Source organism: Falco naumanni, chromosome 1, assembly GCF_017639655.2.
Source record: "Falco naumanni isolate bFalNau1 chromosome 1, bFalNau1.pat, whole genome shotgun sequence".
NCBI classification, from domain to species: Eukaryota; Metazoa; Chordata; class Aves; order Falconiformes; family Falconidae; genus Falco; species Falco naumanni.
In genome coordinates, this window is record NC_054054.1 from 23136302 (window position 1) to 23164086 (window position 27785).

Genomic DNA, 27785 nt, shown 5'->3' on the forward strand with positions numbered 1-27785 from the left:
CCAAGTAGAAATCTTCAGAAGAAATCAATACACTTTAAGTAGTTAATACTACCTCTACAATTGCTTCTATTCCCTATTAGAACATTCAGAGATTTAAATTAGTCTCATAAATTCTGCAATTCACAATACAATACACAAATACAGTCTGCTTCAGTTTGTGATTAGTGAGCTTTTAAGTTAATTGAAGTCAGACTGAGCTACTCTGTCAGAAAAACGGCTTACATCTCAGTTTTCAAAATGATGAAAACTACCGTTCATTTTCCTACAGAAGACATTTTCCTTGTATTATTTCAACAGAGCTTTGCATTCAGGAATTCAGAAGAGGAACTGACATTTCCTTTTGGCACTGCTTCCTTGAAAGGCTGTATAATCAAATGTCATCTCATGCAAGTTCCCTAGTGCAACATATTACTACATTGCAAGTATGTGGTGGAAAGATGGATGAGCAGAAGGTGGCAATAAAGCATCAAATCAAAATCCGTATACATTTTATTCATAATTAAATGCTTGCTGTCACCACAAAACACACATATATGCATGGGTCATACATCTCCAGTGAAAATGCAATATGATTTAGGCATGATTTCTTATGGCTATGTTACTCCTGGGTAAAAGTAAGTGTAAGAAGAGTAACTTTCTCCTTGAATGGCTGACATAATGACAAGACTTTCCTAACCACTTCAGTATGCTGCCTACACAGTTCCTTACATCTATAAGCAAAATACTGAAAACAGGGGGTTTGTGCAGCTTGTCAATAGAAAAAATTATTATAAGCCTATGTACTTCCAGTTGAAAAGCTAGATTTTAAGCATTTACCTTAAAGCTAGAGTCAGAAAGTGCTGTTACATTTCATACCGTAACATTCCCCTTCATTTCTAAGAAGTTTTCTCTTGAGCACTGGTGAAAAGTGTACAGAAAACTTCATTTTTTGTCTTGGGAAGAATAAAATATTTTGTTAAAACACTTAACTGTTAACCAGGTAACCACACATGAATTAAGCTCATCTGAAGTTTGCAGTTAAGCTGGTAAACATCAGCCCATCGGTACCCAAAACCGTCATTTTGTACTGCTTCGCAGAGTCTTTGCGAATATGTAAGGGTTATCTTGATTTCCCTTTTTCATCAGAAATGCCTCCTTATTTACAGCCTTTCACCAAAGGCAGAAAACTACTATTACTACTATTATTATTAAAGGAGGGGGGATGTCGCCTCCATAAATCCGCAGGTTGAGCGGTGGGAGGGCGGCCCCCCGGCGCGGACCGGCCCCCAGCCGCGCCGCCGGGCTCAGACAGGGAGGGAGATGGGGAGGGAGGGAGGAAGGCAGGCAGAGACCTCCCTCTTTCGGCCAAAGGGACACGAAGCAAGCAGAGCCATCACACACTGCCTTAAAAGAGATGACGACTTGAAGGCAACATTTATTATTCTTTTTTTCCCCCACGGTTCTGACTTAGACAAATGCAACAGGATAAAACAGGGCGGGGGCAGAAGAATCGATAATTTTTACCAGTATCTCACACACATTTCAAAGATGCCAGGTGTTATAACGGAAGCAAAGATAAGCCTTTTTTTTAAACACTGATCTATAGTGTTGCAACCTTTAGAACTTTTTCTGAAGTTTCAAAGCACTTGATTTTATCATTTTGAAGCTCTGCATAAGTTTTTGGGTTTCAAATCTCTTGAAATAAAGATTCTTTTTAATATTACATGGCAATTAAAAAGAAATCTTTCTCGCATGCCCCAAGCTGGTGCCCGCCAAACAGCAAGTCTCTGCCCAAAGTGCAGCCCCGGCTGGGTGACAGCTCCAGCCCCTCAGGGGTTTAAATGGCCCAAGTAAACCACACAAAATAAAACCCCACAGAACCCTGCTTACTAGCAACTGGTTAGGTTTAAGGTCAAACATTACAGGCACCAGGAGCTGAAACCCAAGAAGTCTATCTTAGTTAGACAGGTGTTCCTCTTGCACATACGTCATGGTTACTACATGCCAGCCAGCATCACCAAAGATGAGGAGGTCACGTGAAAGCAGCCCTGAAGGGGCAGTGGCTGAACTTCCTACCCCAACAGCAAACGGAGGGGAACCGAGAAGCAAAGTGTTAGTGAAAGTCTCCCTGGCTCAGTTAGCAGTGACCATGATCAGGGACTGGCAGGTCTCCATTCATGCCATCAGTCACCTGAGGCTGGAAACTGATACATTGCAGGCAGCAACAGTGTCTTCCTTCACTTCTGCGGGGTGATTATAACAGGCTAAGTAAACATTTCTGGCAACAACTCTAATGGTCTGCATGTATATCAGCACCTCAGCACTGCCAGGTGGAGAGCTGTGTGAATACTGAGATATAAATACATTCGCAGACTTTGGTCACTGCTCATCCACCACAAAAAGCACATCTGTTGCTAGACACATAATTTTCTCTGTGTCACTGTAAAAGATCAGATTTTAAAAACCCGACAACATGAAGCAAATGGATATAGTCAAAATATCTAACATCCCAAGAAGCCTACCAGGCTTAAATATGATGTTAGCAAAAGTTACTGAAGTGGCAAAGAGAACAAGACCCTCAATTAAGATCTCAAAAGACTAAACCTCTAAGCCCATTGGTGTCCAGCTGTATAATATACCTGAAAGCAAACTTTGAATCTGTATTTTAATATTAACGCAGAATTTATAAATTGACTATTTAAATGCCATGATGAGCCATGCAGAACAAGCATTGGAGGGAAAATGAGCATACGTGAAAGCCGTAGTTAAGCATGCACATGCACACATGTTCTTCTAAAACGTTGAAGAAACATCTCTTAGCAGCTAAAATTTCAGCTTGCTCAAACACTAAGAACAGACAACCACACACACACGTGTTCATCCATCCCAAACACACGCTCGTCTCCCTCACAATTTCAAGCTAATCTGTTACTACTGAGCACACAAATACATGAAAGCACATTCTTAAGGCATCCTCAGAAACTATTTTCCCATGGCAGTATCATCAAGTCACTGTTACCCTTCTAACTGATCATACTTCATTTATTAGCATACCAATTTTCTGATAAATGTGGGAAGAAGTTGGAGACAGCTGCTATAAATCAATACAGCCCCATGAATTTGGGCCAAAGCAGCTTTTTATCCTAGAATTGTTCCACATTCATTCTTTGTGAATGAATCTAGCTTTCCAATTTTGCAATCAACCTGTAAAATACCTTCATCTTCTGCTTTTTTTCTCTACATGAAATAAAATACTAAAATGCCTATTAAAAAAACCAAATTAATATGCATCAGGAAGTTACGACAAGTTAGTCAGATGATACTATTCATTTCAATACATAGGCAATTTCAATGCCATGTTCTCATCATACAGCTGAAAATCACTTCCAAATAGCACACGCTTCTTCCACTGAGATTAAGGAGGTTAAAAAAAAAACAACCACCACCATGGGACAATGATCCCCTCACCGGGAAATAATAAAATTATTAGTAGACATTTTCTGAACAAAACAGTCCAGTTTGCTTAAATATGAGTAACTTATTTGAGTAAAATGAAACAGCTAAAATGTAAGGAAACCAACTATTAACTAAATATTGGATATTCTTTTAAAAAAATCATTAAAGGGCAAGCTATATAGCATAGCAACCAGCACTTACCAATCTCTTAATTAACAATATTTTTAAATAACTTCACTACTGTCACAGCTATAGCTTCCTGACTGGTGAACAGATAAAATTATTCAGAAGCTATTTCTTGCCCTGGCTTGTTGTCTGGCTTCATGTCAACATTACATGACCCCAGCTCTCTGACAGGCTGGCAAGGGACTGTTGCTCCCATTTAACCCTCATTCCAGAACACTGGCCTTTATCAGAGAAATGCTGCACTTCAGTGTCATATAAATAACTTTACTTCCCCTTGAAACATGGACTTGGACAGAGTTTGGGAATTAACTGCAGTTGTTACATGCTATAATTGCCTTAACATGGGAGTCCAGTGTAAGGGAAATGATGAGTAAGATACATTTTGTTCTTTAGTGGTTAGTAACTATAAAATAGATTAAACAGCAAAAGCTAATTCAAACAAAATGAAAAAGTAAGAAAGGTTTGAAAGACCTTAAAAAAGGTCTTTCCTTAAAAGAAAAAAAAAAGAATTAATTCCTAAACGTTACTTTTCTTAATTCCCTGTGTCCGTATCTCTTCAGTGAGTTAAAACTGACTTACACGACATGAAAAGACTGTCACACACCCAAAAATAAACTTAGTAATCATCATCCACCCCTTCCCAAACCTTGGAAAAATCAGCACTTTCAAGCCGATTTTATACCAATGATGTAACAACAAAAATAAATTGGCATATATGTTTGGAGAGAGCAGCTTATTTCTGAGAGCATATCCCAAGGATTGATAGCATGAGTTTTAAAGGAACAGTAACAGGAGACCTGACAAAACTTTTTACACTCAACACACATGCAAAAGTAAACGAAACTTCATTTTAGCCAAGTGCATACTTTCACATCAACACGGTACTTACATAAATATGTGGACTTGTATTTTACTGTATCTACAGGCCTTGAAAGGTACCACCACTTACAACTCAAATTCAATTCCTGTTATTATACAAATGCCTCCTGGCAATATTTATTTTAATAGTAATAATTTATTGATAATACTTTCATGTACCAAGCTATTTAAATGAGTCTTTTCCTTTACTAACACTAGCATCCAGTTGTTCTGCCAGATGAGATTATGACTCCACAGGGTATATGAACAGCAGCATTTGAGCAACTCCTAGCACTGCTATAGCACTGCCAAGGAGTTCTAGAAAATATCAGATGTCATACACTGATAAAAGTTGTATTACTGCACATGGACTGTACTGTTCAGGACATGCTGCAGCCCAGAGGCCAGATGTAGGCTTAAGGGACTGTGTGCTTTGCTTCCTTCTAAAATTGCCATGATGTTAGTACATCAGTTCAGCCCTCAGCATTTTCATGTTTTTTCCCACTTGCAATTAAAGCAGAAATTGTTTAAACAAAACATTACCTTAGAAGTTCCTAACTAGGAACTACACAAACCAAACTAAATTCTTACACTAACAGATGCTATTGCTGTGGTGCAGAGAGCAATGTTTGCAGACTGTCTAACAATTTACAGTATAAGGGCAAGTTGCTTGTTATTATACCAAACTTAAAACACCTTCAGTACTTAGAGTCTCTCTCAGGCTGACAGTCTAGCCATATTAAAAAAAAAAAGTGTGTGCAGAACAGATTATTTTAAGAAAATTCTTACCATCATTTTGCTGAAAACCTCTAGAATATTCATGCTTTGAAGCACAGACTTAAAAAACAGGCTGTCACGTCAGGGATAAGCTTTCTGCTATCTCCATGAAAATTCATCCAAAACTGAGCAAGACACAAGCGTCTAAAAATACAGGTTACATTTAACATTACAGATCTTTCCTCTGTATAGCGCTACTCATCACTAGTTCTGGATACACTTTGAAATGAGCACTTTGTCACCATTTTGCCACTTCTTTAAACAGGCTTTTAAAGGTTAATAACAACATTGTGTAAGATTCAGTTTGCATTTGGCATCATCTGTGCTAACTATTGAACCATACTTGCACTGTCGCTGCATGTTGCCCCTTGCAAGCAGGGCACACCGCTGGCAAGTGCTTCTCGTGGCTCCAGCAGAGGAGAGCAGGAGGAAGATGGTGTCTCTCAGTACTCCTGCCATGTGCTACGCATCAAAGAAAAGGACAGGACCACCCTGCATGTGAAGGGCTGAAGAGGAAGAGAACAAAAGGAAAAATGCACAGGGAAAGTGTGAGGACCAGGACAGGGCAGTAAGTGAGAAGAATAAGTTATATCCACTCAGAGATGCTACCAAACGTTCTCCTACAACCCAAACTGGTGTACAGTTCCTGTCTTATCCCAGACAGCTCAAAGACTGGGTGGAAGCATGCCGGCACTCCCGGGTGCACTGTTAGAGCAGATGGAAGAAAGCTGTGCTGTACTGCTCAGGAGTCCTATCTGGCCAGGGAACCTACCTAAAGGGAATTGCTTTGGCTCCAGTGACACGAGGTTCTGTCCCCCACTTTTGAAGCATTTTCTAAGTTTCTACTTAGTTTAACAAAGTTATTTTAAAATCAGGAAGCTACCAACAAAATATTTTTTTTTCTCCCAATATTTGAAATGAAAGACAGGAAACAACATGTAATAGCAAAAATCAGAAAATAGATTACATTAATTTCTTGTGTTACTGAATCAATAAGTTTTTCACAAAACTCCCACATCATTCAGCACACAAAAATGGATGGAGTGCCTCAGTAAGCTTGCTATTTTATCTTCACTTTTTAAACCCAGCTGCGACTACAAAGCTATTCATTTCCTGATGGGTTCCTTTTGAAAGCTAATATTTTATAAATAAAGCCATACTTACGAGAGCAAGAGAACTGACAAGACAGTCGGCTACTGCAAAGACTTGAATGCCTAGTCATTTGTACAAGGATTTCTGGTTTTGGTATATGGTGTTCTTTTTTTAGCGTTCTGGTTTTGTTCTTGATCATATGCCTGTATTCAGCACAATACTTCAACTGCAGCAATAACTACCCATATTCTTTAAAATCACTGTTTTTCTTTTTAAACTTTGTATTTCCCCTCCCTGAATTTAAGAACACATCCTATATTCTAAGACAGTAGGCTTTGCATGTCCCGGCCCAACGGTGGGAACAGAGGTGGTGGCAGGAATTTCCCTTCATTTAGCAAGATGGAAGGGGTTTACCTCAGCTCAATGAGGCATAAGTTTGTAAAAGAGATAACTACTGAGGGTTATTAAATACACAGAGACAATATCCAGCTCAGGAAATCCCCTGAGCCAAAAACAGCTGGAGGCTGGGAGATTATTCAGGGGAAGTGGCAGATATGCTTGCCCTGCTCTTACTCTCCCCCAAGCAGCAAGCTGCGGATATTATTGAGAAGACGACACTGAGAAACACAGACCCTTGGGTCTCATCTTGAAACACAGCTCTCTCAGATGACAAATGCGGTTAAGATCTGAACACCCTGACAAAGTTTATTAGATTGTGTGCTTTCAGACTGTCTGAAGAATAAAGCAAGCAACAGTTCATCAATTAATATTGTATTTACAGTTTCAAGGCTATCACTACCACTAAAGTGATTTTAAAACCAGCAGCTAATAAAACAGAAAGAGGAATGAGAACAAAGTAGCATGTTTTGTAAATTTCTGGCCGCATCAGAGGTCGTAATCTTCAGACAGACAAATTCCTGTTGTAGTTGTGAGAAGATACAGAGCAAATGGCAGCTCCCAGCTAACCATCCTAACAGGGAAATGTAAATAAAGCCGTCACATACTCTGGTGTTAACCTATTCCTAAATGGCAGGATCATTCCTTCCTTCTCCTCCAAAACCACCACCTGTGCTCTCCTGGATGGTGCTAACGTTCCTCGGCCAGTTTCTGTTACTCTGTTTCTGAAACATTTTAGGATAGCTGTCCAGTGTTGAACATTATTTATAAAGGATCCTACATCGGACTTTTTGTTTCAGTCCAATTCTTAACACAAGGCAAAATCCAGGTTTTCCAGCTCCTACTCCATTTAAAGTTTTCGAAGTCTAATGGGCTGGTCCAAAAATCATTGACTGCTTTCCTTGAGCGGTTACTAAATGTGGACCCCAGCAACTTCTACTGCACATTATCTCACATTCATCTGCAAGCGATCAGAAGGCGCAGCTGTAGGTTCTCAGCAACTTTACAACCACTGACCTAAGTTTTGCATTGCTCAAAAGGCATGGCTTAGTTGTTTTGCTTTAATTCCACTATTTGCACTTACTTGAAAATCTCTTCCAAACAAAGCTTAACAGAGTCTTCAGAAAGTACCCAGTCCCCCACCTGAAAAAATGGATGTTTAAGTGCTAAAGAAAAGAATTAAAATGTAGCAGAAAGTGTCTATTACCTACTACTGTGCAGGATTTTATCCCAGTGCTTTAACTCAACTGCATCAGGTGACTCCCCTGTGAGAATTCATAGAAATTCATTAAGGTTTGCTAATCTCAAACCATGAATATGGTCTTTGTTCTATTTAACGTACACTTCCACATTCTATACCCACTCACATGCATATATATATACACACACACATATATAACATATACACACACCTTTTTAATTAAAAATATTTGGGAAAAATACTAATTGCACAGCTTTGATATTTAGAATACACAGCTTCCTCTATCATTTTTATGACCTTTATAGCTAATATAATTACTGTTACAGCAGATCATAATTTGTTCTCATGGCTACAAATTAATGAGACAAATTGCTGTGACATTACAGTCTGAGCAAAACAAGAGCAGACAATGAGGCAGCCAGCTTTCATCAGCTTCTTTAGCTAAAAGGCTCCGAGTACACAAAGGAAATAAAAACTACTTCCTCCACCTTTGCATTCCCACCTCTGCAGTGATGCGAGGCTCTGAACCATAGGCATTACGGTAAAAAAAAACTGTGGGGTAGGTTTGCATTCACTAAAATATACACCATGTTAGCCCTTTCCCTCTTTCCTCTATACCCCAAAAAATATGGAGAATAGATTTTGTGAGGGAGTAAACAGATTGCTTATATAACAGCTGATTAAAAACTTTGCATTCCTAACCAAGAATATACATTGGGGCAATATTTTCTTACCTCAGCTTGTTCAGTGTTAAAAAGATTAAAAGATTGGAGGTTTGTTTTTTGGTGTTTTTTTTTAGTTTTTATTTCATGCCATTTAAAATTAGTCTAGAGAAGCCAATGTTTTATTGTTAACTACATGCCACTAATACTTTCTGAAGGAAAATACCTAGCCTATCCATCACAGCAAAAAGAGTAATAAGACTGACACAGTTCACCCTTAAATGTATCAATGGAAGCCTTCTACCATCAGCACTTATATCCAAGACAAACCCCACTTCTAATTGATTTTGTCTGAATTCAGCCAATGAAACAATCTTTGGAGAGAAGAGAACATGCATGAAGCACTCAGATCTACAGAAGATTAGATGTGCATTTTCAAGCGGCACTTCAAAACTGAAGAGTGAATTTTCTGCAGTGTACAAATACACTTAAAAGGTAGGTACAAGCTTAAAAGGATGCCTTTCGACACCCCCAAATCTTTGGTGATGTTTGAAACCCTGACAAAGTTGTATAACTTGAACCCATCCTCAGTCTCTAGCTGTGCCTGAAATAGCGCAGGAAGACGGAGGGAGAAAAGCAGAGGCAACAATACTCTCCATTTATGTTTCATTTAAGAATGTTACTACCCAAGTTCCAGCTTTTACTCCCAGCCAACAGTTAATATACTGGGTAGATGAGGTGGCATTGCCTCCTAGAAGGTTTTGTCTAACCAGAGAGGGGACCAATTGGAGACAAGAACAGCACAAAATAGTTGCATTGCAACTTCCAAAAGACACCAGGTGTTATCTTTTCTTGATTTTCTGAGCTTACCTGTTCAGTGCTACAGGTACATCAATTTGTCATGCTGCTAGATAAGCATTATGGTACAATTGCAGAACCGGTTGTCAAGGTAGCTCTCTGCTGTTGTTTGAACATTAAGGAAATTCAGAATGCCAAAGACCTACTGGTATCTGATTAATTTGTCAGGCTATTTGGAGAAAATTTACAGTTTCCCATTCTTACTTACCTCTTAACACAAAGCCTCATCCAAAACTGCCCATTTACAAACATTTTTAAAAAATAGCAACATGCCCTGACATACACTGGCATACATGAAAGGATTTGCAACTTGAAGGGAGGGGGGGTAATGCAACCAATAATTATCTGAAACATTGAAACAAGGAGAGTATCTTTAAAAAGTAGCTCTGTGAAGTGGCCAGACCTATGTTTTCATCTCTTCTGGCACAATAAGGAAACTGCAAAAACTGCATTAGTATGAAGTGTTTTCTCAGCATATGTTTATAAACAGAATGTAAAAAATTTGGCTGATAAGAACTGCCCATTCTTTCACTGGAAAAACATAAGGTCCTTTTCACTGCCATGCTTGTACTAAAAGACAATAAATAAGATTTTGGCAGAAAGGCTAAGACAGATTTAAAAAACCCAAAAACTGGCAGCCAACCTGTTGTTCTTTGCAGTCAATGCTTCACATGGCAGGTTTTACTTTATGTCTGGAAAACGAGCCGTGGAAAGGTTTAGGACCTCATCAGACACCTCCTTAGTATTTATAGTTTGGGCTCTTTTTTAAATAAAGCAAAGCTGCTTTGGGAGATCTTAGCTATTTGAAGTTGCTCCTTCCTTCTATTTTTATGCCCAAGGAAAAAAGAAGAAAACAAATCAGAAGAGAATAAGCCACAGAAACGCCATGTACAATCTGCTGGTTAAACAGTAACTGCTTCAAGCAAGAGATGCTTTCCGCATCCATTTTCTTCCCAGCTACTAAACTGAAAGCTCTATTTTCAAGCATGGCTACACAACGTCTTAAAACAGCTAATACTCATTCACAGTGCATCAGTCAGCCTTGGGCCAATGTATCGAGCTTCCCCACTCCTTCTGGTGGCAGTCTAGGTTCAAACCTAGTGCTGGACACTTGAATTATCCCATGTGCCTTTACAGCCCATTAGCTTCAATTTCTGATAGAGCAGTCCCTCTTTGGTTGTATTTAGCTTAGCCGCTAATTGCCCCAGCATCTGAAAGCATTCCATGTAAAAATCAATAGCAAGAGTGAAATATTTTTAGGTCTTTGTAAAGACTCTGGAAATTTTCCTGTTTTGTAGTCACACATCCCAAGAAGATAAAAAAAATATAACCATGACTTCTCCGTGCTCATTTTGGTTGCGACAAAAAAAAAAAAAAAAAGCTTTTACTTGCATTCTGCAACACAGGCCTGATCACAATGGATTAATCATGATGAAAATGAGCCTCTTGCATACCTCCAAAGAAATACAAGGTGGCAAAAAGCAGTACAAACTCACCATATACCATTTCATTCTTGTTTTGAAGGAACTCTGAAGTCAAAGGGTAATTTATTCATTATGCCCATTTAAACTTTCATGTCCCCTGAAGCTGCCAACAAAAGTAGCATTTAACGTGAAATGCTGTGCTGTTATTTTCAGATGTAGGTATCTGTTCCTTCAAAAATTCAAACAGGCAGATAATAGTTACAACTTAAAGTCACTGTATATCTACACAGAATTTAAAGATACACATTTTCTACCATTTTTAAACACAATACAAAAATAAATACTAAGCTACAGCAACACAGCTGGAAAGGAGTACAGCAAAAACTATGACTTTTCAGAGAATCATAGAATGGTTTGGGCTGGAAGCAGCTTTCAAAAATCATCTATTCCAACACCCCTGCCATCATGTTTTGTGTTTGTGCACAAAAGCATTTAAGACAGACATCAGAAGATGCAATTTAACTTCTAATGTATGCTAACAAAGAAAAAAAAACTCCTGAAGTGCTCATCCACTTTTTAAGGAGGAAAAAAACTATAAAATAAAGGTAAGGTTCAGATGCAAGACCCTTCCGACAGTTCTAAAACGTCCATTGCTCACTGGAAAAATCTTAATACATGTATTCATGTCCTCCGCTTACAGCCTTTTTCAGTAAAATGACAATGAAGTTATCTAAAGGAAAATACCACCAGTAGAGTGTGTGACACAGTACTCTGAATCAGTTTGGATTAGAGGTCATCTCAGGCTCAAAAATACCTGGTAAGATGATCAATTGTTCACACTGTGGAAAAGTGAGTTTCCTTTCCTCAGACAACTACAGATCACCATTATCTGATACAACACCAGTCCCAGTAAGCAACTGAGTGGTGTAGAACAATTGATATTTGCTATTTGTTGAAGTAAAGAGGAAAAGTAGGGTTGCGTTTGTTACTGAGCCTTTATGAATCAAACCTTCCAACAAAGACAAATAAAATATGAAGCACCCCATTACAGACTACAGTTAATCAACACAATTCTCCAGATGAAACCAGGCTGTAGAACATGGACAATTCTCAGCTCTCCAAAACAAAGCATAGGATCCAATTCTGTATTTGTTCCAGTTAACCAAATCTTTCCCAATGCTTCTAAGTCCAGTTATCAGGACTAACCAATGAGTCAGTTTTAAACTGATTAGGTATTACGCAGCTCCTCCCCAGCTCTTTTAAGTCAGGCAGACACACATCAGAAAACAAAATTAAATTTGCCCTTTGCTCCATTCCAAAACTTGACTCCTCTCCATTGACGTTAGCTGAATTTAGCATGTAGAATTATAGTCTTTGTTCCACAGAAACTGAATCTAACAAGCATGGAGATGGAGTTTTCCCAAAAAAATGATACTACATTGCTTACAGTGATCAATACTGACTGGCTACTGCTGTAGTAACCTCATATTCTTTAATATTCTTAGCATTAAAAAAAAGTAAATTCCCAAATATCTCAAAGCTCCAGCGAGTCCTGCAATCACCAAATCACTCTTTAAGAGCTTACTGGCACAAATGCAAACAGTATACTGCTAAGCTACAGAATTTGCCGGATGTTTCAAAAAACAAAAAGACACAGCAAACAGGTGTACCTTGTCTCTTTAGGAACCCAGGACAGATCTTTCAGCAGATAAATTCCACTGACAGGAACTTTGCACTACTGCTGACCCAGCAAATCTGTACCCATATATTGCGACATCAAACTGCACGGATGATTTTTCCTTCCCCACTAGATCTGTCTGCCTCAGATTTTTAATACCATATTTTCCAGTGGATGAAGAGATTATGGTATTAATGTGGAATAAAAATCATAGTGGCTGAATAAGCTTAGCATGTAGAAGTCGCACACTAACATATGTATAGTGCATTAGTTCATAAAGGAATACATACATTCATAAAAGCAGCCTAAAAAGAAAAAAAAGAAACAGGGCAGGGGCAACAGTTTTAATGTAAAGACAGCAAAAAAATGTTGTCTTTTATATTTATCTTGTAAAGTCATTCTGCAGGAAAACTCTTACTGCCTAGCTGTGGATCTGGAAAAAAAAGTTAAAACTAATTAAGGTAAATCCTGTCCAGGAATTCACCTGTTCTTCAGTGTCACTGCTTGGCTTTATAAACATTATTTGCAAATGCAAATAATTATATTGCAGCACTCTTCAACAGATTTGTATAAAAAAAATATAAGCCAGTTTGGAAATACATACAGGGGGTTTTTCCACTCTTATTTTTCCTGCTCACCAGAATAAATGCTTGCCCCTCGTGCCCCTAACTAGAAACCAGTTTTCAAAGCGATACATTGCCTTTACTTCACTTTGAAGTCAGAGGGTAGACTCCACAGGTTCTCCTCAGCATCTTGAGCTCAGTATTTGCCTGTAGAGCAGACAGAAAGCCACCCCAGTGAGATCTGCTGTCCTGTTGACCACTTTTAGAGTTCATCAGAACTCTATATTTTTTCTTTGTCTCACAGTAGCCCCTTTGCATACCAATACTCCTGTGTAAGCTTACTAATGAAGAAGTGGAGATCTATTGATTCCTGCATTTTCTAAACATATGGTACTAGAAATAAGTTTTATTTCCTCAGAGAAGTTCAAAAAACAGCTTCATAGGCCCCTGAATAACAGAAATGCAGTGTAACTGTTTCTATCTGTACATATATCACATACAAAACCACATCACTTGGAAAGAATAACTGTTTTGAGTCTGTTGCAAAGAGATTCTTTTATCATATCTAAATAGTAAGACACAATAAACATCTCCCAGTTAGGAGATCTGGCAAATTTTGCCATTCAGCTACTATTCATACAGGTTTTTGGTTTTCTAATGTTGAAAAATCGTCAGGATGGTCATTAAGAGATTCCAGGCAGACTCTCTTGTGAAGCTGGATGTTGACCAGCCCACCAGTTGACTCAGTTTAAAAATAAAATTACTACATCTCTCGTTATTTTATCAGGTGCTGTAGCAACTGCTTCATTCAAGATCACCAATGAGAAAAAAAAATGTGGCTGTTAACAGCCAAGCCAGAGACAAAAAAGGAAAGAAAGGGTGATGTCTGTTCTGCTGCCTGGCTCCATGGAAAGCTGGGCAGACAGAGCACGTACCACATGCCCACTAAGTGCCATTTATCAGAAGCTTGAAGGGTAAAAGACAGAGCAGCATTTCCCTGCTGCATAGCACAACACTGGCCACCTTGTTACCTGCCAATGACAAATAAACACATTTTGTTCTGTGATATAAAATTTATATACACACAGAGAGTCTGATGGCTGAGTCTTTAGTGTTCTGAGAAAGAAGACAAGAACACCTACCTCTCATTTCAGGCAGTACAAACACTCAGTGGAGCACTGGGTAAATCCATATGAAAACAGTTCTTATTTCCACTGGTACCTCTACAATCACACAAACTAGAAACTTTGTGTTTTTAAAAAGGCAAGGCAAAATCACCACAGAACACTGACACTCTGAAATCTTAGAGGATTTTGACCTACTTTTGAGAATCCCTTATCTTAGCATGTTGTTTGGCAATAACCTAAATGAACTGTACTATCTCCCTATCATGTTTAAAATCTTTTACTGAGAGCTCAAACTTATGTATATGGCTTGACAAAAATATAACATAACAGACAAAAATGGGGTGGAGCAGGAGTGCATCTATACTTCAAGAACCCATATGGGAGATTGCTTGGGATGGTGATGATGCAGCTCACAGAACAATGCCTGGTTTACTGAGATGACCTCTGAAAACTTTCAAAGACATAATACAAAATTGGATTATTATTCCCATAAAAAATAAAGGAATTCTGTATTCCTCAGCAGCAGAGTCTCTGCTGGCTTCTGACATAATGCACATAGTTAAAATGAAGGAGTAATAACACATGCAGATGATCATTAAGACAGACAGGAGTTGACATGTTTCCAAGAGGAACCTTCTAGTTATGTTTCAGAGACCTAACATGTCAAATGTAATAAACTAAATTGCGTGAAACAAATCACTCTAATTTCATCTTTTTATATGATACCCGTTTCCCCACACGTATCCTAATGTAACTCATGAGACATAAATCTATATGGGACAAACTTGTATTAATTTTATGCTTACCAAATACATGAGGTGCTCCTGTAAGCATTGCATCAGATCCAATATTTTTGTTTGATACATAAAACCAGCGAGCAAGTAATTAATGCTGTTTTTTACATAGATCTTATTAGTTCCAAGTAACTGCTTAAGAAAAATCCCAGTAATGCAGAAGTTGTGCTCCACTGTATTTTTCATGCAGTTGTGTGTCTGCTATACTATGAATCCTAAGCTCCCGTCACGGACTAAAGGGGAACCACTGCCTTAAGTGGGATGCATTTCAGCCTACCAAAAGGATCAACTCTGAAGAGGAAACTCTAGCTCTTTCACAGCCTGAAACCAGTTTTAAACACTCATGCACTCAGGCCTTACATCAGCATCCCTACACTGGAGAAGATAAATGTCAAGAATAAGGGAATGATTTGGGGTGATCAGATCACCACTTTCAGAAAGAAACAACTACACTGACCTGCAGGCTCCACCCATCGCTCCCAAGTTACTGAAAGTTTGCTTCCGATTCATAACTGGAGGTTTCCTTAATGTTTAGCTGCTCAAATTGAAAAATAATTCTAAAGCAGCCACAATTAGCAGGATTTTGTTTTAATGCTAGCCAAGCAATTCCTCTTAAAAGACTAAAACAATGTTGTGGCATTCTCTGGGGACTTAAAAGAAATTTTAGTTCCCACAAAGGCATTTATTCACTGATAATAAGCAGGGCTCTACCATTACCACCTTTCACATGTTGATTTAGCCACTTCTGCTCAGAAGGGTCTCTGAACTAGTAAAACTACAGTAAGTTTCAGGAAAGGAAAGGGTTGATTTATTTTCTTGCTTAGCTGCAACACATTTATACCCCATCTTTCAAAATACTTCACACTTAAAGTGCAATCAAAGTTTTAGTTGTAGAGATTTTTTTTTTTTTTTTTTTTAAGATTAAATATTCCCAAACTCCAGTTAACTGAATCAGCTTCAGGTGAGGCTTTGTTTCTCCATGACATTTCTGTGTCAGTAAAATCCCAGCAGAGAGAAAGAAATATCAGGAAGAAGAGCAGAAAGAGATTATAAAGTTACATGCAGCCAATAATGGAAAGTCTACAAAAGGCAAAGCCAGTCAGAATTTTTCAGCTGAAAATCTTGCCAGACAACACTAATTTTTTGCATCCAATATAGTTTTGGGGTTTTTAACTCAAAATCTAGGGAAGGAGAACAACCAAAACCCCAGTAGTTTCCATAATCTTTTCAGAAATAGGAAATTCAGAGTTAAACCTCAGTTCTGCCTTAGTGAAATCAGAAATTGAGTTTATCTTCTGTATCCTAGACACACTCCTTAATCCAAAGGCCTGTCTTCCTCTTCCCACTCTTCTGTCAAAAATATTTAGTAGTATAGCTTTCATTCAAATGGGAATAATTAGGAAACACTGATATTTTTATAAGACAGAATTCTTTTTTTTTTTAACCAGCTTTTCTGAAGATTCTTCCAAATAATTCTGCATTTACCATCCCTAACAGATATTAACTGGAATTACTCCATGCAACCATTGCTTTCCCATCAGCCCGTACTATCCCGATGGATTTCACAGACTACCACATTTGACAACAAACATTCCATAAAATTATAATTGATCATCAGTAATTTAAAAAATAAAAAAAAAAGAATTGGTAGGACAACTATTGTAAAGAAAATACAGCAGGGTGTGCTTTGAAGCTTATGTGTGGGTGTCACCAGCAAAAGCTCAAGAGTTTTTTTAGCAGCATATTTACAGATACTGGTTCCCAGTGCACGATAAGCCCTTGCATACCTACATAACCATCTGGCTGGCAAGGAAGTGGCTGTTTAGAGATCAGATACTGGTTTAGCTTTCTCAAAGTTACATGACGACATCATCTCTTAGAAATCAGATGTGACACCATCTATCAAGTTTATGATCAGCATCTAAAACGAACTTTCTAGTGACCGACAGCAAAATTAGCAATATCTCGTCTGACTCAGGAAAATTCTGAGGCAGATAAAGGTTCCAAGCATGATACTTACATATTCTATTCATCATGTTAATATTTCTTATACTTTTATAGTAAATAAAATAGTTTTAGCCAATTAGCTAAAAACAGGTTCTTTTCCCTACAATGACACTGTGAGGACCTCCTGCCAGTCCAGATGTTGTTTGATAGTGAAGGAGGATTACACCTCCGTATAGGGACAGCAAGCAGAGCTCAACAGCCCCTGCCCACAGCTGCTTTCCACTACTGCATGGTGCAGCATGTGTTAACTTGAAATAACCTGTGACCTGCAAGCAAAGCACCACAAACACTTTACCTGCATGCTCAATAGCACCACTGCGAACCAGAGAGGTACAAAGACTCACACAGGTTGGTATTTGGTCAGCTGGCATGGGTTACATTGATAAAAAGCAAAGAGAATGGTATCCAGTTTCCCATTAGATGCTGATGTCAAGGATAGCATGAACACCAACAATCTTGCTGATTTTTACTTCTTTCAATCATTCCGTGAACAAAAGCTTTAATCAATTTTTTTAGAGGAAAATATTCATTAAATATTTACTCAAATGAATTACTCATGCATTCCTCTTCAATCTAAAGTGAAATACCTTTTGCAACATGCTGGCCATTTAAATGTCAATTCTTCATGTCCCCTTCAGTTACTTACCTAAAAAGAAAAGGAAAAACACATTAATTTCCCGTGTTCTCAAATCTATCATGAATACATACCTTGCTCTCCACTCCAGTAAGTTTTCAGTACTTATAAATTAGGTAAGGCTAGTAAGGTAATGTGTTTTGGTTATATTATTTGTTTAGATGACATGTTTCCACTTTGCTTCAGCTAAGCATTCAGTAATTGAATTTAAGGATTTTTTTCTTATTATTGCTTTTTTCCTCCCCAGTAAATGATTTTCAAATAAAAGCTACTTGATGCCCTCAATAATTAGATTTCCACATTTTCTGTATTTACTCTGGGAAAAGTCATAATTGCAGTTGCAGTAATGGAAATATAAAACATTCAACACAAGTACCCCAGCGTGGTCTTCAGTACAGAAATTTGTGCAACTTCCTAACAGCTACTGGCAAGAAAAGGTATTTAAGCAGACAGAAGAGAGGACAGCAAGCCATAAGACTTTAGTGAGAATAGTTCTATGAACTCAGGTACAGCTTTCCTGCCAATCTCCACAGGATCCATCCATATTTTAACCACTCAGTTCCTTCTCAGTTCTGTCATTAGTCTCTCATGGCTTTAGAGATTAAACAATGCCCTGTAACAGCAGGTACCACTGCCTTTCAGAGGAACTAGTTACTAACGAGAAAGTAGATAAAAGCTTGCTGTCAACAATGCTTGCGTCTTTATTAATTCACTACTGCATAATTTCATCCTGTTTACTCCCCTCCCGCACCACCACCCCCACCCCCCCACCCCCCCGGCTTTCCTCTCAAGCCATCAAAACCATTTCATGAGCTGATGCTCTTTTCTTGCTTTTACTGTGCTTTTTAGAAAGGAACGGTTGCATTCATGGCTTTTCACATCCAAACTTCAAATTCTTAACAATAACCAACTAAACACCCAGAAACAGCCAAAATTTGTAATCCTTAAGGGATTAAATTGAGGATATCACAAGGGATTAGAACTGTACTTCATATCTGTCCAAATGATACAACAAATGATCCATCTTGCAGTCCTGTAATTCCCTGCACTGTATAGAAACAGTTTTGGTTACTTAGAGCGTTAATTACCATCCTAAAGCACTTTTAGAGATGACTGCAAGTTAAAGCACAATTTCTGTAACAGAACAGAGAGCTTGCAAAATGTACTTGGCAACACTAGCAAGCAATATATAACAACAATGACAAAGACAGATTGTCCAGCACACATAATTTGCTAAGCAGGAATCCCACCAGGCTCCTGCCTCCAACAAGTCAAAATGGTGAGTTGGTTCACAAACTCATAAAGCTGGTGTTAGTATAAAGAGGCTTGAATTTCTTTGTTTTAAAGTTTTGTTTGCTGCCTTGCTTTATGAGGCTTATGTCTTTCAGGCTTTTTGCTTAAGGGAAAACGACTAAAATCACATCTGAAAATCAAAACCTGAAACAGTCATATAAACATATATTCCTGGGAGGAAGAGCTGTAAGGGTTTTATCAATTGTTAGGTGAAATCCCAGCAAAGAGTTCTAAATTCAAGTTTTATCTTGAAGACATTGGAGCAACAGTACATGTAAGCTCCCAAAACCGGTAACAAATCTACACCATCTGGTCAGGAGCAGTGAGAGCAGCGAAAGCAGTGTATGCGTGACAAGATCACAGTCCTCTTCCACAGAAATATGGTTTTCTATGTCGTTATACACTGCATCTGTCTTCAACAAAACCTTTCTTTCTAGACCAGGTAGCCATGAGTTCAGAACCTCCTAGAGCTCCCATCCTCCCCTTCTCACCCAGAAGCACTTGCCCAGAGGCTGAGGACCCAGATGGGAAACACACCAGCACAGCCTGGAACTGGCCTCAGGTGCCCATCACAATTGTGCGGGCAGAAGTATCTTTGCTCAAATCTAGGTGGTGGCACCTGTTCTTCTCCATACCCCATAGCAGGGGCCAGGGCAAACCACCACAGGTGTCACAACATCTGCAAATCTCAAATGAATTGCAACTCATTTCTCCCATCCACACATCATCTATCCCTCTTCTATGATTGCATTGCATTTATTGCTACTTCTTTTATATACTGAAACCGAAAATAATTTTTAAAGTTTACAACGCTACAAAAAGTAGAATTGTCTCAGATGAGCCTTAAACTACTCAAAATACATCCTTACAAGCACTGATTCTGAAAAGAAAAATATTTCATATGGCATCCATACCACCACTTTTGCCATATGTTGGCTTTTCAGATCTTTTCTTAACTGATACCACAATTTGAAAATTATAAAAAACATAGGTGAAACCCATAACAACTAAATAGCTTTCATATTCAATCAAAAACTCATCTGAATTTCTTTGAATCATAACACCATACTTTGCAGCATTATGCTTGCCCAAGCTTTCTGAAAAATTTCAGATGGAAATTTTACTTTTTCACATTATGTGCTCACACTGAACAGAGTGTACAGGCTCAACATTAATTCTGTCTGTACTCAACTAACTTTATTTTAGACTGAATTTTAGATCACTGCCAAATTCAGACATCTACTGCACAAGTTCTGCTACTCCCACCTCCTGTCAGCCTACTCTCTGATGCCTCTGAATGAACACTTTTTTTCCCCCTGGCAGAATACATATCATAATCCTCTTCTAAAGCAGAAAATTTTGGTTCTCTAGTCCAAATGCATGTACATGTTTAACCTTTTTTAAGAGAAATTAACTGCCAGCTACAATTCATACTTTGCCAGGGTACAAGCCCATTTCAGAATGTATAACACTATTGTGCTTTAACTACAAGATATACTTAGCTGGATTTAAAATGTACTACTACATATTTTTATTCTTAAAATGACAACTCAATGCTATTATTGCCATCTGACTAGAACTATCTGCTTAAGCATGACAGTTTTTAGGTTTGATTTTTTTTTTTACCCCTTCCCCTTTTAAGAGGAAGCATACTTCTCAAGGTTAGCAAGAAAACAAGTGAATCCTGTTTACCACAGGCACTCTCACTGCTAGTTTTCCTGCAGTTGTTTGTAATTAATACCCATACATCCATTCCACAGGCAATTTTAAGTGATAATAAAGACTTCAGTGACTTTTTTTGCAGCGTTGTCTTTGCAATTTAAAAAGATGGGAAGCCCCATACAAAAAGTACACATTGAACTTCAAGTAATACAGCTAAAGCTTATTTCTGTGGGAAAAAATATTTTTGTCCTTTGCTATTTGGCAAGTGTTACGCTGATTCAATTGCCTGGAGCTTATACCAGAAGAGATGAAATCAAGACAAGCATCCCTTGTTGTGCGTTAAGAGTAATCATCAAGAATGCACATACTTCAGCTGTCTTTTGTGCATTCTAGCTGCAGATCACAAGCATTCCACTCAGATGAGGTGTACATTTCTCTTTTATCAGCGAAAAGTAGTTATGCAGGAAACCACCATCAGACAGACTCCAAACGAGGCGAGTCATACGCAAATAATGAATCCCATACCTTTTCTTTCATGTAACATCCTTCATTTTGCACCTTCACAACCCAAGTCATCTGAGACTGTACTGATTCAGGAATCAGTTTAGTGCAGATATAGGAAGTGAGCTGTTAGACTTCATTTGGCATCTCAGCTGCTTCCTTCAAGGAACACCAAGCCAAGGTCAAGCGGAAGGCACACTTGCTTGAGGACAGGTGTTGCTCGCTGCTCCTAGGTTCTTCTATCTCTGCTATTACCAGGGTTTGCAATTGTCACTACTTGTAGTTGACAACAATAGCCAAAGAGCTTAACTTGTTAAAGTATGCCAGTTCTGTGCACTTAAGCACATGATTAAATGGGATATAGACATGGTTTGAACCTCCTCCTGTTCAAGAAAGCAGTTAAGCACATACTCGACCAACAAAGTTCTAAAAATCTGTTGCGGGCATTATCCCACAGAAGAACTATCTCTCAGTAACTCTGCTAGTGCCAAAGTGTGCAGCAGATCCCCACAGATTTGTTTCAAGAACACTTTAAAAGTCTTGAAGAGTACCCTCATTCCTTCCACCACTCCCTCCTACACCTTCCAACAAGAAGAAGAAAAAAAAAAAAAACAGAAAAAAAGAGATTTATTTGGTCACGGGTAGCATTCTGTATCTAAACTAGCCAAATATAGATTTCATACTTAGATTATGCTGTAGGCTCAAGGTTGGGGGTGGATTATGTTTAAGATCCTGCTCTGAATCAGGTAAAACAAGCATTTGAGCTTATGATGCCAACACACCATGCAAGAATCCTTCCTGACCCCCAAGCTCTGAGTTACGCTGGACAGGCATCTCAGCTTCTTCTGTAAAGCTGCTCCACTTTGTATAGTTAAATATTTATTGGGTTGGGGAAAGAGGACGCATAAAGTGTGTCATAAAGCATTGAAGAAATCAGAGTAATTGATGAGCCATTAAAAACTACATTACTGTTTCCTTAGGCATTTGAAGTGAATCTAGCAGTACCGATAAAATGTTAAAATGACTAATCTGCAAGGCTGGCTGCACCATTTGTACGAAGAGCTGATTGTCTTTTTCACACTCCCTCCTTTCCTCTTTCTCAATACTATACCAGCATATTACAAACAACAGGACGGACTGCCAGAAACGTTACCATACACAATAAGCATGGTTTTCTTCTTCTCTAATATTATTTTTTGAAGAGAAATATGATATCCACTGTAGAGAGAGAAACAACAACCACATTAGCAGCAGGTGTCATAATACCACTTTCATCCATGAGGCTCCAAGCCTCACCTTCCTCCAATTTTAACGGAGGATAAAGATGCAATAGTTACTATGAATCAGGGAGAAAACCAGTATACAGCTTAAGCATTGAGCTTCTGGTGAAATAGCATTTGTGCTACCGGATGATGCTGTCTTTTGTCTGTCTAACAATTAGAAACGATCCTTCAAACACTCTGACCGGAATTGTATTAACCAGCAATTACAGACATAAATACAGCTATGAGGCTGAAGTCCTATTTCTCCTACTACTGCAGAGGACTTTAAATGAAAATAGTTTAGTCCAAATCTGTGTACTGCCATCTGCTTTGTGAAACACCGACAAATCTCCTTCACTCAGGCTCTGTGTCCACCAAGATCAGACAAACAAAAAGCTGCCTTACCTTCAAAGTATTCGTACCAAGAGTTAGCAGTGACTGGTAAAGCACTACTGTTATACAGTGACCCCCATGTTGTCTGCTTTGGCTCATCCCATGTCCACCAAATAGTCATGCTCTTTGATTTCCATACCAGGTTCTTGCATCTGCTTAGAGTACCTTATGCAAGAAGCACACACTGTGGTTTGTTTTGCTTTTTAAATTAGAATGTGATTAAAAAAAACATTCTTCCAACCTAGTCACTTTTATCCTTCACTGTAACATATGTTGTGTTTAAAAATCTTATTTTTAACTCATCTTTTAAGAAATTCAGTGTTAGTTTCTGCAACAATTTATCTGCCTTCCCTTACTTTTGTTCCTCGATACCTTTACTTGCTTATCCTGATACCTGCAGCTCACTGAGGAAGCGCATGAGAAAAGCTCTATTAATCAGATTTCATATTCCTCCGGTACTAAACATACCGCACTTAGCACAACCACAGCGCTCACCCTCAGCATTCCTGTGTGGAAGGAAAGTAAACAGAAAGTATTTCCCACTATTATCTATCTGAATAATTGTGCTTCTCCTATATAAAGGAGGTAAAAATTGTTTTACCTTGGAAAAAAAAAGCTCTGTGACTGCCTAGGTTCTTGAAAGAGAGGGGATGAAGCAGATACAGGGCTGGGTTTTGGGATTTGGTAGGGGCTTGGGGTTTATTTCAGATTCACAGGAGATTTTCCATGTAAAAAACAAGGCTGTGTGAAGATTCCTACATCATTTCAGAAACAGTCTCCAGCTACTGATGTCCCCTGGCATATCTGCATCTCTCTAGGTATGTTTCTATAAGCAGGGTCTTTGAGGTTAAAACCCTGACTTTCTACATATTGGCCACCAGGACAGAGAGGACAGATGACAGGGAGAAGCAGACACCCAGCCTAGTAGTGTTTTCCTGCTTTAAAAGATGTCAGTGTCATGGCCTAGGCAAAAAGAAAGCCTGGAAAAGGAAACTTAGGACAGAGGTATCCAAGCAAGAGAGTGAAGACAGCACAGAAGAAGCTTTATGGGGACGAGAGGCCTAAGAAAAAAAGTCAAGAAAACTCAAGAATGAAATGTTCTGAGGAACAGGAGTTAAGGATGTGCAAGCAATCACTACATGAGATAACATACTAGCGCACTACTACGTGGGATTCCTTTATACATATTTCTCTCCAAAGCTGCACAGAGAACTAATTATCAAGCACGGGCTTCCTATGAAGAGAAGAGAAAGCAGGTGCCAGGGAGAGAGAAGGCCAGCAGGAATAGGCAGGATGGGCAGGGTGTGGGAGAGGCTGTGGAGGACAGTGCAGAGGGCCCAGGAATTCATGTCACATGCATTCACTACACTCAGACATCACTGCCCTGTGCCCTCCAGCTGGGTTGGTTTCACTCTTGTCCTTTCTGTGCAGGAAAGGCACCAAAAAGTGCGTATCAAACAAGAAACTGAAGCCTCACATCTTCCTGTATCTCTTTGGAGTTTTCAGCTTTTGAGACATTTTGAGACATTTTGAGACATGCAAGCTTTGGGAGAAAACAAAATTAAGGTAAAAACAATTATTCTGTGGAGAAAGAGGCATTTGCCCCCAACCAACAAGAACAATTCTGGTGTACTGACTTCTGAAGGATAGCGTAGCTTCATATGAACTCAAGCTTGGAATGGGGATGTGCTTTTAACACATTTAGACCAAGCTCCATCACAGCACTGTCAGTTCATAGAGTCAAAATCTGTACTACTGCTTTGATTTTAGATTTTTAGATAGCTGCAGGGGTCAACAGGAAAGGCAAGAAGCAAGAAAGAAACTGCAGGACTATCGCGATGACAGTAACACCAACAATTATGCATCAGGAAGTTGTACGAATCCTGTCAAATCACTAAGATCACATCAAGCAAAACTTGAAGCTACTACAAGAATAATGTACTTGCTCAGTTCATCTTACTTTTAACTCCAGTGAGGCGCATTTGACTCACTTTAAAGAACCATTAACACAGAGCAAGTTGCAAGCCAGAACAACAGCCTACGAGAAGACAGAGTAATCTTAATTTACATATAGCATCCTGATACTGAATAGATAGTCCTTGGTGAACTTCTTGCATGGGGGACTTTTCCTATAGGTACCAGATGCATAGGAGTAGCGGTGCTGTCGGAACCTTAGCTTCCTATTTTCCAACCAAAAACATGGCCACTGAGATTTAACTTAGTACTGCTCAGCTCTTTACCCACTCATAGTGGTTAAAATCCACCCCTAGTTACCATTTCTAACACAGGAAGTGAAATATTACACCCTAGAGCGTAGTAACCATTGAATACAAATCTTAATTTGTATCCTTGAGACCTTTATACACTGCCTAAAATGTTAAAAGTGATGCATTAAAATGAATTGGCTTGTATTTCTGCTAAAGCACTTTCAAACTAAATGCCTCTGCATCTTCCTCTTCAAGAGCTCTACAGCCAGCTTCTTTTTTGCTCCTGTAGCAAACTGTTTCAGTGCCCTGGCAGGGCACTGAGTCACCAGGGTCACAGAGAAGGAGAACAAACACTGCCTTTGTGCAGGTTCCTTGGAAGGCAGCGAGAACTCGGCTCACAGATACAATACTGTCAGGGACATCAATTGTACAGTATGCCTGATATTCAAAGCACCAGTAGCATGAACTCCTTCACTTTGGCACAGGCCTTCAAAGCCCAAAGCTCTTCTCGATATTTTCAGTTTAAAATAATCCTAAAAAAAAAAAAAAAAAAAAAAAAAAAATCGCTTGCATGTAACTGGAGCTTTAACACTACCGCCCAATTCTGCAAACCCTTTGAAGACATCTGTATTATTTACAAGAACAACAGCATCAAAATAGTAATTTATTCTCTCTTCCTCCTAACCCTAAGCAGCACCAAGGATATTTTTAAAGTGTTTAAATAGTTTAAATCCACTGTGTACTTATAGCTGTCTACTGTAGAGAACGACTAAGTTTTCTATTAACAGAAAATCAAACATCTTGCAAATTCCAGTTAAATCTTGAAAGTGGGGCAGCAACCCAATATACTTTTATATATATATACACACTATCTATATAAAGCTATAACGCAGTATTTTACATTTGGTTTCATTTACTGTGATTACAGCGTTCTTCTTGAAAGCACTAACGTGCAAGAGTCTAATATATGGATCCAAGGTACCTACCGAAGTAAATCTAGGCATTAGCTGCAAAGTAATCTATTTAATCCTTTAGGGAAAAGGAGACAGAATATTTCTGCTCCTCCAACACAAAAAAGAACAAGCAAGAGAGAAGAGCTCATAATCTTTCTTTCCAGAAAAACTCTACTGAATTCTCCTGCCATACCATCTTTTTGCAACTGATATATGAAAAACTCATTTCAAATTTGTGCTCCTCATATAGAATGGTACTTAATTCATTCCAGTTTTGCTTAATGAAATCTACAGATTGAGCAAAAGAGATTTCATGGGAAAACATAGAAAACATTTACTAAATGCTATACTGATGTCAACCATTCTGAGACATCTGGTTTAATGCTACTTTTGTTTTGATGCAAGTAGAGGTAGTGTTACTAGCAGTACAGTTGTATGATGTGGTTCCACTTCAGCTTAACCTTTCGTTAGTGACGGGATGGTACCCATTATTTGTTCAGGCTAGCTAATGATCATATGCTTGCTACCAGGTAGCTCTGAAACACCTCACCTCCAGAGCTCCCTTTTGGAAGTTGACAAAATGTTCTGAAGTACTTATTTTTCCTGTGCCAAGACAAAATTATTTCAGAGACCTCAAGGAGATCATTGGGCAAGACACCTTCATGTCACCCCTACAATCACAATCTTTAAGGGTTTTTGGTTTGTTTGTTCAGGTTTGGGGTTTTTTTCTAATGCAATAGAAAAGACTTACTATAGTTGATCCTATTTCTGCAAGCATTGCACCAGAAGTTCTATTTGAAGACCAACATATCATCCTGCCCCACACAGACACAGCTCCAGAAGACTGGAATCCAGGACAGTGAGAGCAAAGTACAAGGAAATTATGTTGAACAGTGCCTCTTCGTAACAAGTGAACAGAGACTGAACACACAGTATTATAAAACATACTCACTAAGAAGCATGCTCCACAGAAACCATAGTAAAACATCATCAGAAGAATGCTGGCCAAAAAAATAAAATAATCAATTAAAAATTGCTTTGCATGTCTCTGCATACAAGGAAAGCAGAAGGCAAACACTTGTAAGCTTCTGTTTGAAGGGCAATGAATATTGTAAATTCATATTAAGATCTGATTAGAGAGAGAAATCAACAGTTTATTAGTAAACAAAGGGTGGTGTTTTGAAGAAGTGGGGAGGGAAGAAGCTCTGGAGAACTCTGAAATTGATACCCATTATATTCCATGCCAGAGGAAAAAATGGAGCCAAAAGTTAAAACAAAATAATAAAGTTAGTTTCACATTAACACTTCACTTTCACACTACACCAAAAGCCTTGTTTTTGGCAAAGACAGCCACTGCATTCATCACCGTAATAAAAACTTGAACAAGAGCTGTGAGGATGCTCCAGAAAGCCACATGCCAAAAATGCCCTGCAAGAAAAACCCAGAGCACTCGGGTTCTATTCATGTAACTGGATTAAACCCATCTAAGTCCTGACTGATACTGGAAGAGGCATACCTACAGGGACATACGCCTACCCTCAATGCAAGATGTCCTTAAATTACAGGCATAACTGAGTTACTGCAGGGAAAGGAAAAAAAAAATAATCAAGAGTGGAAGCGTTAAAGAGGAAAGGCAGAAAGCTCTGCTGTGTTCATGTCAACATGACGATCCAAATACAGAGACAAGGTGTCTAGAAGTGGCTAGGATATATTTCAATTTGGACTACAGACTGAACATTGTAAATATCTTGATGTTTTCCATACTTTTTAGGTCTCCACATTACGTAATACTCAGTTTTGAAAGATGACTACATAAAACTGA

The 27785-nt window shown here is 38.6% G+C and overlaps 1 protein-coding gene across 2 annotated transcripts in view; it reads right to left on the bottom strand.

Moving 5' to 3' along the window:
• Nucleotides 1-27785, bottom strand: part of ANK2 (ankyrin 2) — a 355697-nt gene that overhangs the window by 305773 nt on the left and 22139 nt on the right. For both annotated transcript variants that reach the window (XM_040584986.1, XM_040584977.1), the window contains exon 2: nucleotides 17646-17704. In XM_040584986.1, coding sequence (XP_040440920.1) covers nucleotides 17646-17666 — 21 coding nt within the window. In that variant the 5' untranslated portion in view covers nucleotides 17667-17704. The remainder of the gene's footprint in view (nucleotides 1-17645; nucleotides 17705-27785) is intronic.